A 13,781-nucleotide genomic window follows, 5' to 3' on the forward strand; every position below is an offset into this window, starting at 1 on the left:
GTGAAAAGTCAGGGGGAATATAGTAATAAATAAAAAATATTTTTTAAATTTATAGCCTGCCCATCTGGCTGGGTTTCCCCAGCCACTCTGGGCAGCTTACAACATATATAAAATATATATGATATATATATGTTAGGATAGGATAGGATGGCCCTTATCAAAGATCAGTTTGAGAAAAAAGGTTGCTTAGGATTTCTTACCTTCTCATAAATTTTACTAATATCCTCATTTGAACTGAATACCAGCTGTACTGATCCACATCCTGAAGCCCAAACTATTTTCTGCACTGCTCTGATAACACAAATATCAGGGATATATTTTGAAGCCTAAAAATAGAAAGATAGCATCAAATATAACTGTTCCAAATGTTTTTACTTCAGGGAGAAAGAAGCATAGAGAGCAAGAGTAAAAAAAGCAAACACTTAATACATTTTCCACAAATCTGAATCCACGAGAGTCTGTATTCGTGCACCGGAGGCTGAAGCTCATACTAAGTCCATGTGGCCCTGTACTGTCAACTGGAGAAGTGGTTCTCCAGGGTCTCTAGCCAAAGTCTCTCTCATCACCTACTACCATATATTTTTAAAACGGCACTGAGATTTCTGAATGCAAAGTATGTGCTCCTCTCAAAAGGGAGAGTATCCTGGCGCAGGGATACGAATCAGCAACTACAGAACCAGGAAGCGTTAAGGTGTGACCATAGGAAGCACCTTGGTGTCAGGTTGCACACTAGAGACAGGCTTCCATTAAGGATATATAAGCAACTGCTGAGGAAAGTACAGATTCTCCTCTCCCACTCCCCAAGTCACTGCCTTAAGCCTAAATCCAGGAACTGAGGGAATAGTGAAAACTATACTAACCTCATCAGATATTTGCTGTGCAAGGCGTATTGCTACATTTCTTAGCATGCACTCTGAGGTTGGGTTGGGAATGTTCTGTAGAGCAGTTTGCAACACCACGGCTTGATCATGAGTTGCTTGGTTGATCTGGAACAATTTATTTTCAATATTTTAAAGAAAGAACATACCATCTTCAACTGTAAACATTTAAGATGGTGGAGAAAAAAATATTTCCACAGCCATTTACAAATTAAGCAATACTAGTCAATATCAGGCTTTAAATATTTACTGGTTATCAGATCACAATAAAGCATTTACGATTTTGCTTTAAGAACAAAGTTAACATTACCTGTGACATTGGGCTTGTGCCCTCTACAACTGGCTGACAAGCTTCCGCCACAGCTCTCACATGGCCATAGCCAATTGCAGTTAGCAATAGTTTTGCTATTTTTAGAGCATTTAGGTAGGCACCCCTTCTTGTTTCCATATCTGCATTTGGCAGGAAGTTATTTCTGGTCAGCATACTCAGCACAAGAGGTAAGCCACCACTTTTTAAGAAGTTGTACTGGAAGTCAGTGGCATCTTCTCCCAGAGGTAAATTGGCAGGCATTAACAAGGCATAAACTACCTACAAGGGGGAAAGAAATGGGAGAAAGAAAACAGGAAAAATAATTCAGCAAACTTTTAAACTAAGTATACTGAAAGATGAGAGGATGGTTTTTGCATATTTGTTTCCTTTACATTTTGTGATGAAGCTCTTTTCTCCATGAGCAACCTTCCCCACAATCCAGGCCTGTGGGAAGGCCTTGCAGTACAGTCATAACCTCGTGTTGCGTTAGGTTCATGTTGTGTCTTTTCGGCTTGCGAATGCAGCAAACCCGGAAGTGTATACATCCAGGTTTTGCCGCACGTGCACACGCAGAAATTCTCTATCGCGCTCCACGCAGAAGCGCCGCTCTAGTTGCGGACTTTTCAGGATGCAAACGGCACCCTGGAGAGGATCGTGTCCGCAACTAGACTGTACTCTGTAATTTGGGTGTGATCCCTGAATTCAGGGTAAAAATCATACTAGAAGAAAATTTTCAAATATCAAAATATTAAAAATGAGATATTACAAACCTCTGTAAGATATAGCACTTGTGATGCAGAAGGGCCGAAGAAAAGAGAATCAAGGGATGGACTAAGGCTGCTGTCTCCGAGTTTTGCATGGTCTAAACAAATAGCTCTTAGTTTTTCTACAGTAGTGTTATCTGGAATAAAAGCACAATTTAAAGATGTTTCTTCCCACAGAGAATACAATATAGATTTCTGAAGCACTTTTGGAAAGTGTAATACATTGAAACTGAAAAGGAAGAGATAGCACTGAAGAACATGGAGATTTTTTGTCTTTTTTCCTTTGAAAATCACATTTTGCTTCAATGCTGCAAACTGGAGAGATGGCATGCACTAGAAATTTTCCATGACCACCTCTTTCAGCATGTGTCTTCAAAGAACCCCAAAACCAGTTTGAGGAAAAGCAGCTTGATACTCGCTTTTGAACTTTCTGGAGTGGAAATGGCAACAGTGTGTGCACTATTGCTCTGACTACTGCTTTTAAACACTCACACTGGTGAATCCCCACACTGATTTTGAACATGGATAGTTAAACATGCAGTTTGATTGTTTTGTACAGGTAGCTTCTAAGATGCTCTACATTTCACTTTCTATAAATAGAAAATACACTGAAAATAAATTTTACCTGGTGGCATCAATTTCATAAGGATCCGTGCACCATCTCTAAGAGGTGGCATATTTAGGCTACAGCCTAGGTCTGCAACTTGCCAAAGAAACGAGATATATCTAGGATGCAGTGACATGATCTAAAATAAAAGTAAAAACCTGTCATGAGATACCAGCTCCTAATATCAGATAATAAATTTCAGTCTATAATTTTGAGTGTGTGTCTGTTCTTTACTTACAACTCCAGGCAAGCAACTTTCAACTTCTGGGTTTGGACCATCACTATAGTGATTGCCATGGTTGCCTGGAGAACCAGTCGAGGAATCAGATGAGCTATCGGGGCTTGAAGGCATATTGGAACTTATCTGTGTAAGCTTGGCTGTAATTAGCTGGGGGGTGGGGAGTAATAGAAAGTGATAAAATGGAGAGATTGCACAAAATTGTTAAAACAGTTATCTTTCTAATAGCAAACTTGACTGAATATATTAAACTGTTAATACTATAGCTACTCACAAAACATGCCATTATTAAAAATTATCAAAAGTAAGTAAGCTGATCAATATATGATATTTACAGTACTTACTGTTTTATCTTTGAGATTTAATTGTCCAATTAATTTTCTATCATCTGCCGGATCTACTAGCTCGCCTCCAATAAATAACTCTACTTTTGTATGTGCACTGTTGGCTTTAATACGATTGAGAATGCAACGTCTAACTGAACCAATCGTGTCATTTGTATGGGACCAAACATCCAAGTCTTCCACTTGCCGGCCTTGATTTGGAAAACGAACTACCAGAGAGATGTGTTTACCACGAAAAGCTCTGAGAAAAAAGATAAAGATAAAACCAATTAAAACAATCAAAAATCTTTAAAAGCGTTTACTACTGCCAGGGAGAATTATAGAACTAAATTTATATTTGGGCAATGCCTTTAATAGGCCAGCCAAAATGTCACATTAGAACAATACCTAATAATTGTTCCAATAGCGGTATTTTGCTGACATAGTTGACTTTACTTGTTAAGTTTTATTTTATTTTCAAAGGATTACAACACTCCAATAAAACTGGAATTCAGAAAATTTTGCTTACTTTTTAATAATTCTTCTACTTGTTTGCTAGACTAAAGGGGAATAAATCTGAAAAGGTTATCTACAGCATATAATCTGTATAATGACCTGCATACAAAAAAATGAATGGATTATCTTTTGCCTTTATGTATGTGGCAAAGAAATCAGAAATATAAGATTTATGATTCTACAAATTTACTGTACTAATATATTCTACTAATATATTACACAGGCTATGTTATTTAAAAGTTTTTACACAATATGAGATCCATAGCAGAATCCTAACACCACAATTACTCGGAAAATTACTTAATATTGCATCCTTATTCACCAAAGTTTTGAAATTTCCACAAACCTTGACATTGGTAGAATTGTTCGCTCTTCATGGTAATCACTGTCACATTCATTTATATATTCCCTTAAAACGGTCAACACTCGCACCATTCTTATCGCTTCTTGCCTTGCACAATTAATACTGTCTTTATCGCCATCCAAAACACACAAAGTATCATAGGATGCTTTCAAACGATCAAAGCAGGACTGAATGAAGTCTTCATGGATTACTACCTACAGAAATGCCAAGAGATAGCTATATCTCAACAAAACAACATAAAAGGTCACAAGAGAGACAAACTAATCCTGCATCTGTAATTTGCACAGATGACACTCCTGAGCAGAAGATTCCAGGAACACTAGTATTTTTAACAGGCTTCAGTGTGTCAACAGAATTTTGGGAATGATGAAAATACATGGCAATTAACAACTTAAAAGCCATTTGTTAGTATGAATTCCTATTTGAATGAAGAGCCAGCTAAATAAGAAATGTATGTTCTCAAAGATTTACTTTTGTAAAATAGTCCTCAAGCAAAGCATACTAAGGAAGGAGATTTTCATCAATGAAAATGGTAAATGCTACCTATTTTTTAAAAACAACAACAGTTTTTTTTCCATAATTTTACCTGATTTACTTGCAATCTCGGACCAAGATTGGTATAGATTTCCTTTAGTAGATCTATTGCTCGACTGGCAATATCATCACTTCCTTGAATTACAACCTAAGGCAGAAATATAAAGCATACACCACTTTAACTTAAGCATTATGGTCTATGAGAATAAAATCTCTAAGTGCAATCTTGACAAAAATATGTATATAAAATCTACTGCAAATGGTCTTATGACCCATTCTTGGCTTTGATACAACACAAAGTAATATTATTTCATTTATGAACTATTTTCCATAAGGCATCCCAAAGTGGTTTACAATTTTTAAAAATGTCATTAGATTCGTCTAACATATGACATCATACACACATAAAATAAATTTTCCCACCCTAGCCCATGAGACGAAGTTAAAGCAATACATCAGAAATAACATCCAAAGAACATAATAAGCCCTATCCCAGACAACCATTTATATAGAAAGCAATATACAATTTATGCCAATCAAAAAGTTTTATAATGTGAAGGGAGTCTGATGTTTTCAGTTTTAGCGACATATATAACAAAGCTGTACCAATCAGATGCAAAATAATTTTATGGTTCAAACCTTGTGCCAATTTTATTTTATTAGTCTATTTCCCCCCCAAATGCTATTTGCAATACATTATTGTACCAGTCTGTCAAAGAAATGCCCTCCAAGTTCTTCCAGTATCTCATTACAAGCCTGGCCAATAGTAAAAAATAACTTATCGGGGGTTTTAACTGTAAATTAGTGTTGCCTCCCATTAAAAGATTGAGCAGTGCCAGCTCTGAACATTTAGAGGTTTACTTGACCAGCAATTGTGATTTACAATAGAACATATATAAAAACAAAACAAGTGTATATATACAAACAAATTTAAATGACAACTATAAATAACAAACTTAAAACAGTAGCACCTACATAAAATCAATTCAAATACAAAATAAATACCAACTGGGATAAATATTTTAGAAGGTTTGTAGAAAAAAAGGAATGTATCTGGAAGGTGCTGAAATGATAATGGAGAATGTGCCTGTCTGATATGCAATGTGAATGTTTTCAAAGTGTAGGTGGCCCAATTTTTACATTGTGTGGAACAGACCTCCTGGCAGGATGCTCTCTCCTGCAGAATGGGTATGTAGCAGATGAGGTGATCTTTTAGATACCCTGGTCCATAGCGTATATGGGCTTTGTACACCAATACCAGAACCTGGAACCTAGTCTGGTAGCTTACTGGCAGCCTGTGCAATTCTTTCAGCAGTAGTGTCATACAATGATATTCCACCACAGTCCAACTGCTGCATAGCTGCAGTTACTGGGTCAGTCTCAAGGGCAGCCCCAAATAGAATGCATTGCAGTAATCCAATCTGGAGGTTACCAACATATGGATGACAGTGGTTGGGCTGCAATGATCCAGAAACAGATGCAGCTATCTTTCCAACTGAAGCTAGTGTACTGCACTCCTAGCTCCTGAGGTCACCTAGGCTTCTAGCGACAGAGATGGGTCCAGCAGCATCCCCACACTAAGAACCTGCTCCTTCAGGAGGATACAAACCATCCAAAGCAGGCAATTGACCAGTTATCCAGACTAGGAAATTGCTCATTCACAGCACCTCTGTATCACCAGGATTCAGAGACATAAACACACCACCAAGCGCAGGCACCAGTCCAGGGCTTGTAAGGCTTCTTCCAATTCCAATTTTACAGAGAAATTGAGCTGGGTATCATCAATGTTTTCTGGACACCTCCTCTGGAACTATATTAAGAGTGATACCAAGTTCTGCACAAATATGAGCAACCATACCCTGCAAGTGCCTTGCAGCATTGTCAAAGCACATCTCCAAGAACTGTACCTTAGAACTAGTTTTCAATAGCCCATTCACCCCTCAGGATGGCTACTGGAGGCTGCAATAGTGGCACAGAAGCAAGCTTTCTTAGCTTCCATCACCAGCATACAGTAGGTACTATTATGTGCTTTCACCTGTGCTCAGTCATTTTTCATTTATAAAACTCACTATATTCCCTGGAGTTCCCTTGAAAACCAGGGCACCATTGGGATCCATAGCACCAAAGGACAAATAGAAGTGCTTGTGTCAATGACACTTTCCATTGTGAGACCAGGGACTTGGCAGGAGCACTAGATAATGCCAAATGGAAAATCCCCCAAGTCCAGGAGCAAAGCTGCTGATTAAGTACTCCACTCTTGCAGGCTAAAGTCAAATGGTTGCTCCATAATAGGGTAATGCAAAGATACCCCCTACCCCGCCCTACAACACCAATCCATCTACCAGTCATCCTTTTGTAAGTAAAAGATCAAGGCTATGTCCTGTTATTTGTCAGGTCAATTCTGTACTGAGGCAGCCCCTTGGTTGCCATGGCAGCCATAATGTCCCAAGTCAGCATGGATTTTGAAATCACCAAGTCTGGGAATTTTCCAACCCTACACCCAAGACTACTTCTGCCAGTTTGGGTACTGAGACAGCTGGACTAATTGAACAGAGGAAGAAAATGAGAGCAAACTACATAATTGGCAGCTTTCCTGACACTGATTGCCATTCCTACAGAGAGAGCACTCCTTTTACAGTGTGACAGCAACAAACTGCCAAAGCCACAGTTGCAACCTGATACTCCACATATATAATGATGACCTCAGGAAGCATTGTGTAGCTGCATGGACATAGCAGACTTCTGCAGCAGCACTAGAAAGAATAAATATCTGTAGCAACCTCATATTCAACATTAAATGAGTTTTTCACCAAGCCATGTGCTGATTTTGCACTTTGTACAAATCACAGCGTATCAAAATAGGCAATGTGTAGCTGGAGTACACAGTAGAACTCCCATGTAATAACAGTTGCAGAACTTTTATTTTATTGGCGTAACCATACAAACCAACTTTTTTGTCAAATTACTATAAACTACAACTTGAATAAGTTAGATGTACTTTTACACTTACCCTCCAAAGGTAATCTAATCCTATTAACTCCAAGTCATCCATCATATAGGCTCGCCTCTTTGCAACTAGCTTCCCTTCTCGACAGTTCACAGCTTTGAAGAAACGTTCAAAACATTTCATTCCATTTTCTGTTAAGAGTGAAGGGTCCAACTGAAGAACATTGTTTTCAAAGAAGTCTTTATTTATGTCAGGGTCTAAATCCGGTTCATCTCCCATGAGTTTAGAATACCATTTAAAACAGGCTTCACGATCACACAGGTAGACTGCATTTTCAGCTAAACACTTCCATATTTGTTTTGCCTGAGGAGCACAGAGCCATAGTTGACCATCCTTCAGTAAAAATCTAGCATGAAACAGAGAGAAACAAGAAGTCATTAAAATTAGAAATGTCACTCTAATTCTATGAATTAACACTTGAAACTCAGTAGCTGATGCTGTTTTCAACTGTTCTCCAATGTATTCATACATTCTGGAATATTCCTCAATCACAGAAAAGAGAACAATCTACCGTATTTTTCGCTCTATAGGACGCACTTTTTCCCCTCAAAAAATGAAGCGGAAAATGCAGGCTTCAGGAAGCTATCCGCAAGTCTTCGGAGTGCTGCGGGAATGCCCGCGGGCTCCGAAGGCTTGCGGATAGCAGCCTGCAGCCCGGGGAGCGCAGCGCTGCGCATCCCAGGCTTCGGGCACCTATCCGCAAGCCTTCGGAGCCCGGCGGGAGTTCCTGCCGGGCTCCAAAGGCTTGCACATAGCAGCCTGAAGCCCGGGGAGCACAGTGCCAACTCCCACTGTGCTCCCCGGGCTTCAGGCAGCTATCCGCAAACCTTCGGAGCACTCCCCCAGCCTGCAAGCTCCCGGACCTGTTCTGGGGGCTGGGGTCGGGGGAAGCTCGGGCTTTCCCCGCCCTAGCCCCACAGCTAAAAACGAAGCCACATGCAGCATCTCCCGGCTGGAGAAGTTGTGTATAGCTAAAGAGGAAGCCAAGACAGCCAGCGGGATGAATCCTGCTGGCTGTCTTGGCTTCTTTGCTCTTTGGGGCTGGGGGGGGGGGGAAGAATTAAAAAAAAATTCTTTATTCCCCCCCCCCAAAAAAAAACCTAGGTGCGCCCTATGGTCCAGTGTGCCCTATGGAGCAAAAAATATGGTATCCGGATTAAATAACATGCATATTATAAACTTGACATTTCACACAACTACTCTGTGCACAAATGTCAGTCACATACTGACATGTGTAAGCAGGTAAAAGATGTTAGAATCCCAACTATAAAAGAAAATTTGAGTTAAGCAAACAGATTGCCTTTGTATCATGCCAAGCAGCCTAGATAAATAGGTATTATGTACTTTTTTGGACTAGTTGGCAGGTTCAATTTCATTGAACATCATTCAGTCCTACAAAAAAAACCCAGCTATTGATTTCCCGTAGATGCATCTGTCTCAGTACTATAAGCAGAAAAATGCTTCAATAACTATCCAAAGCAGAATAGAGCAGTAAAGAAAATTGTGTACAAATTGCATAGAGAAAATTGTGTGAATTTCACACAGAGCCTAACTACTGTGTCCAAAGAACAATTCTTCTATCCAGTGGTCACACATGGATAAATAAAGGTATCCTTCCCCCATTAATCCCAGCTGATACGTTTCACACCTAGAAGGAACATGAGTAGTATCAGCCATAATCAGAATGTTTACCATTCCTCTCATGGTGTTATCTACTGCGAATATTTAGGGGGGAAATGCTTTGTTATGCTTTTGATTACAACTGTATCTTCTTCAGAAGTGTTAAATAAAACATCCACCATCATAGTTAAGAATACAGTGGTGCCTCGCAAGACGAAAAGAATCCGTTCCGTGAGTCTCTTCGTCTAGCGGTTTTTTCGTCTTGCAAAGCAAGCCCATTAGCGGATTAGCGGAATTAGCGGTTTAGCGGCTATTAAAGGCTTAAGGGATTAGCGGATTTGCTGCTAAAAGGCTATTAGCAGCTTAGTGCCTTAGATAAAGGGGGTAGGGAGCGGGAAAAAACCCCCAGGAATCGCAAGACATTTTCGTCTTGCGAAGCAAGCCCATAGCAAATTCGTCCCGTGAAGCACTTCCAAAACGGAAAACCCTTTCGTCTAGTGGGTTTTCCCTCTTGCGAGTCATTCGTCTTGCGGGGCACCACTGTACAGGTGCTCTGATTTTAGTAGATTATTCTGGGCTTATCTCACCTAATATTCAAGGCTTTTTTCTTTTAGCCAAGTGGGGTGTGTGTGTGTGTGTGTGTGTGTGTGCGCGCGCGCGCAGTTATTATAGGGATGTCAGAGTACACTTAAGTGAGGAACCTTGTCTATGGAATGGCCACTTGGCTAGAAATATTAATTCTCTATATTTTCAAACCATAAGAACATTTAGAACTTGCACATGAGTCATCTCTTTCCTTGACCGAGGTACTGCATGCCTCTTTCTAATCCCTTGTATACAGAAAGGTTTCTAGTTTTATCACATATCATTGCTATCCTACCATCAGAAAACCTCCTCCTTCAAACATGTTTTGATGAAACAAGGGATATGTCTGCATCAGCTGTATCAGACTAAAAAGTGTGCCAATACACTCTCTGCCCCTATTCTTCTGGGGGCAGCAGAGCAATTAAGCAGTAACTCAACTAGTTAGAATAAAGATCATCAGTGCTTGCGCTAGGAGCAATAGAGAGCTGGTATGTGGATAAATGAAAGCAGCCAGTGAGCCTTCATCTGTGACATGGGAATGAGACAAATAAAGGGATTGTGCATTCTAGCTGGTAAGACCTGGAACTAAAGAGCATGCAAGAGGAACTTGTTTCTAGCCATGTGCCTTACTGCGAACTTGTCTAGAAATAGATTCAGCCACAAGACAAATATCATTTTGTAGATCAGCTGTTCTCGATAGCAAAAAGGGGCATTCATTTTTTGCTTTTTGAACAGCATAGATTGCTACTTTTACACCCAATGTAAAGCAAGTATCACTAAAACCAACCGTAGGAAGTTCAGACGTTCTTGGACTTCTTGCACATGACTGTATCTACTCCCAGGTCTTACAGTTTGTGGATCGTATTCTCCATGCTCTGAAAATTTAATACAAAATATTATAATATTATAATACTTTTTTTAAAATCCAACAGCAAAACCTTTTCAATTTTTCTTTAAAGGACGTGCCATTATGTCCAAGAAAGTGCTTAGGATTGCATACATTATAAAGTTTCTTATCCAGTCTTATCTATTAAAAGAGTATTTAAAATTAGTGATGGCTTTTCTATTTGAAAGGTATATGCAAAGTTTACATTCCAACAACAAAATTACTTTGGAAAATTATCAGAAACTACCCAATATTAGATACCATATTTGCAGCAAATGTTGAAATTAACTTTTCCAGAAGTAGTTAAGCAAAATGTGGGAGATATAAATTTCAATCACAGCACATTTTATAGCTATTGTAAAAATACACAAATGTACACAAAATTGGCAGCATTGCCAATAAAATAATTCTGCCCCTCCCCATGTATTTGTTTAAATATGTACAGTTGGGTCTGGAAAAATACCTAAAGTAGAATCTAGGTGGAAGGTGACTTTCCCACTTCCTTCAGCATATAAAGAGGAAATAAATAGCAATATATCTCATAGTGTAGTTCTAGACAAAATTAAATTTAACTCACCTTTAGCATACTGTCTCATGCTTTCCATATATGCTGAAAGATTTTCTGCAACTAAAGTTACTAGAGCATGATTGTGCTGAAGTTGATTGATTAAGTCATGGCGATAAAACACATGGGGGCTTCGCTGAGTTTGACTGCAGTTTAAACACACATCAAAGTGTTACAAGTCCTGTTACTGAGAGTTTCAAACAATCTATTCCAAATGGCTACCATATTGCAAAACTATGCACACTCCCTCCCAAAGCTCCTAATCCCCTTAGATATGAGAGGGGTTTGGGGACTTGAGCAGACCAATTACCGTATTTTTCGCCCTATAGGACGCACTTTTTCCCCTCCAAAAATGAAGGGGAAATCTGGGTGCGTCCTATGGGGCGAATGCAGGCATCGCGGACCTCTCCGCAAACAGCAGGAGCGCTCCTGCTGCTGGCGGAGAGGTGCCTGCATGCCGAAGCCTGCGCGCGCTGAGCTCAGCGCGTCCAGGCTTCGCGGACCTCTCCGCCAGCAGCGGGAGCGCTCCCGCTGCTGGCGGAGAGGTGCCTGCATGCCGAAGCCTGCGCGCGCTGAGCTCAGCGCGTCCAGGCTTCGCGGACCTCTCCGCCAGCAGCGGGAGCGCTCCCGCTGCTGGCGGAGAGGTGCCTGCATGCCGAAGCCTGCGCGCGCTGAGCTCAGCGCGTCCAGGCTTCGCGGACCTCTCCGCCAGCAGCGGGAGCGCTCCCGCTGCTGGCGGAGAGGTGCCTGCATGCCGAAGCCTGCTCGCGCTGAGCTCAGCGCGTCCAGGCTTCGCGGACCTCTCCGCCAGCAGCGGGAGCGCTCCCGCTGCTGGCGGAGAGGTGCCTGCATGCCGAAGCCTGCGCGCGCTGAGCTCAGCGCGTCCAGGCTTCGCGGACCTCTCCGCCAGCAGCGGGAGCGCTCCCGCTGCTGGCGGAGAGGTGCCTGCATGCCGAAGCCTGCGCGCGCTGAGCTCAGCGCGTCCAGGCTTCGCGGACCTCTCCGCCAGCAGCGGGAGCGCTCCCGCTGCTGGCGGAGGGGTGCCTGCATGCCGAAGCCTGCGCGCGCTGAGCTCAGCGCGTCCAGGCTTCGCGCACCCCTCCGCCAGCAGCGGGAGCGCTCCCGCTGCTGGCGGAGGGGTGCCTGCATGCCGAAGCCTGCGCACGCTGAGCTCAGCGCGTCCAGGCTTCGCGGACCTCTCCGCCAGCAGCGGGAACGCTCCCGCTGCTGGCGGAGGGGTGCCTGCATGCCGAAGCCTGCGCGCGCTGAGCTCAGCGCGTCCAGGCTTCGCGGACCTCTCCGCTAGCAGCGGGAGCGCTCCCGCTGCTGGCGGAGGGGTGCCTGCATGCTGAAGCCTGCGCGCGCTGAGCTCAGCGTGTCCAGTCTTCGCGGACCTCTCCGCTAGCAGCGGGAGCCAGCGCTGGGCTCCCACGGCTTGCAGAGAGCTGCCTGTTTGGGGGCTGGGGTCGGGGGAAGCTCGGGCTTCCCCAACCCCGCGCCTGGGGGGGAAATAATTTTTTTCCTTTATTTCCCCCCCAAAAAACTAGGTGCGCCTTATGGGACGGTGCGTCCTATAGGGCGAAAAATACGGTAGTTCTCCCCAGTTCTGTCTCTTTTATTTTCAATGAATGCATTAAAATTCTGTAACTCAACTTCGCTCAACCATAGCAATGACATACTCACGCAGACTGCCAAGCTTCGGATTGCCCTTTTAAGTCTTTATTCCCCCTACCCCAAGACAAGAGCTTCCCACAGAAAACACCGAAAAAAATCCAGTATTTTAGTATAATTGTGATTGGGCAACAGTGCCCTCTCCCCAAGGTAACAGCAAAGACATGAGTTCTTATCTTCAACATTCAGTGTGAAACAAGTTCCATCTTCAGACAACTGAGTGAGTTACTCCCAATTTTCTGGCTTCTATAGGCTTCAGCTTTACGAATGCCATAAGCCAATTTAACTGAAAGGAATGACCAGTGAGAACCAGGGGGAAATAATCCGATCGTCAGGCAGGAGAGAGAAAATTGAGGAGACTGCGCTTGCCTCCCAGAGTTCTTTGCTCTCCTGCCTCCGTCACGTGATTAGACAAGTTCCCCAACCCATCCATCTGGGTCATCAGCAACCATCTCAAATGGAATTGCATCCATTATGTATTAATATTTCCCATTATATTTCAGCAATACTAATGGATTATGTGAACCGTGTACCCTTTTTTCTAGCCCAACGCATTAAAGAAATGAAAAGTTTATATTAAAGTCTCACCTCAAGTTTTGTGGTGCTTCACCAAACAAACTACAAATTTCCCTAATTTGTTTCAATGCAGGAATGACCCATTTATCATTTGTGCGAAGCTCTTCTATAAAACGATCTATCCATTGTATTTTTTGTGTATCTCGATCCTTAAAAAACAAATATTTTTATTTTAGCTTGCAACAATTAAGTAATTTTAAAGTGGTTTATCCATTTCTGGCTCCCTGTTTTAAATACTTTGGAACTGAATCATTAGGTTAGAAAGCAGCCTACTAGAGAAGTTAACCAACAAACTCAAAAGAGAACAGGTAGAAGCAAAGGAGGGCACCTTCAGCCC

The 13,781-nt window shown here is 42.1% G+C and overlaps 1 protein-coding gene across 2 annotated transcripts in view; it reads right to left on the reverse strand.

Moving 5' to 3' along the window:
* Positions 1-13,781, reverse strand: part of USP9X (ubiquitin specific peptidase 9 X-linked) — a 71,365-nt gene that overhangs the window by 22,183 nt on the left and 35,401 nt on the right. Inside the window, exons 13-25 of one of the 2 annotated variants that reach the window (XM_083437275.1) lie at positions 13,457-13,593; positions 11,210-11,343; positions 10,534-10,621; positions 7,545-7,887; positions 4,587-4,682; positions 3,983-4,194; positions 3,142-3,382; positions 2,798-2,947; positions 2,578-2,698; positions 1,955-2,089; positions 1,189-1,463; positions 861-986; positions 201-326 (exon numbers count right to left, since the gene is read on the reverse strand). In XM_083437275.1, the coding sequence (XP_083293401.1) occupies positions 201-326; positions 861-986; positions 1,189-1,463; positions 1,955-2,089; positions 2,578-2,698; positions 2,798-2,947; positions 3,142-3,382; positions 3,983-4,194; positions 4,587-4,682; positions 7,545-7,887; positions 10,534-10,621; positions 11,210-11,343; positions 13,457-13,593 (2,184 nt within the window). Of the gene's footprint in view, positions 1-200; positions 327-860; positions 987-1,188; positions 1,468-1,954; positions 2,090-2,577; positions 2,699-2,797; positions 2,948-3,141; positions 3,383-3,982; positions 4,195-4,586; positions 4,683-7,544; positions 7,888-10,533; positions 10,622-11,209; positions 11,344-13,456; positions 13,594-13,781 lie in introns of both variants that reach the window. The other variant, XM_083437274.1, reaches the window with a different exon arrangement.

The sequence above is a fragment of the Podarcis tiliguerta genome (assembly GCF_965153285.1).
Source record: "Podarcis tiliguerta genome assembly, chromosome: 4".
In the NCBI taxonomy this organism is placed as follows: Eukaryota; Metazoa; Chordata; class Lepidosauria; order Squamata; family Lacertidae; genus Podarcis; species Podarcis tiliguerta.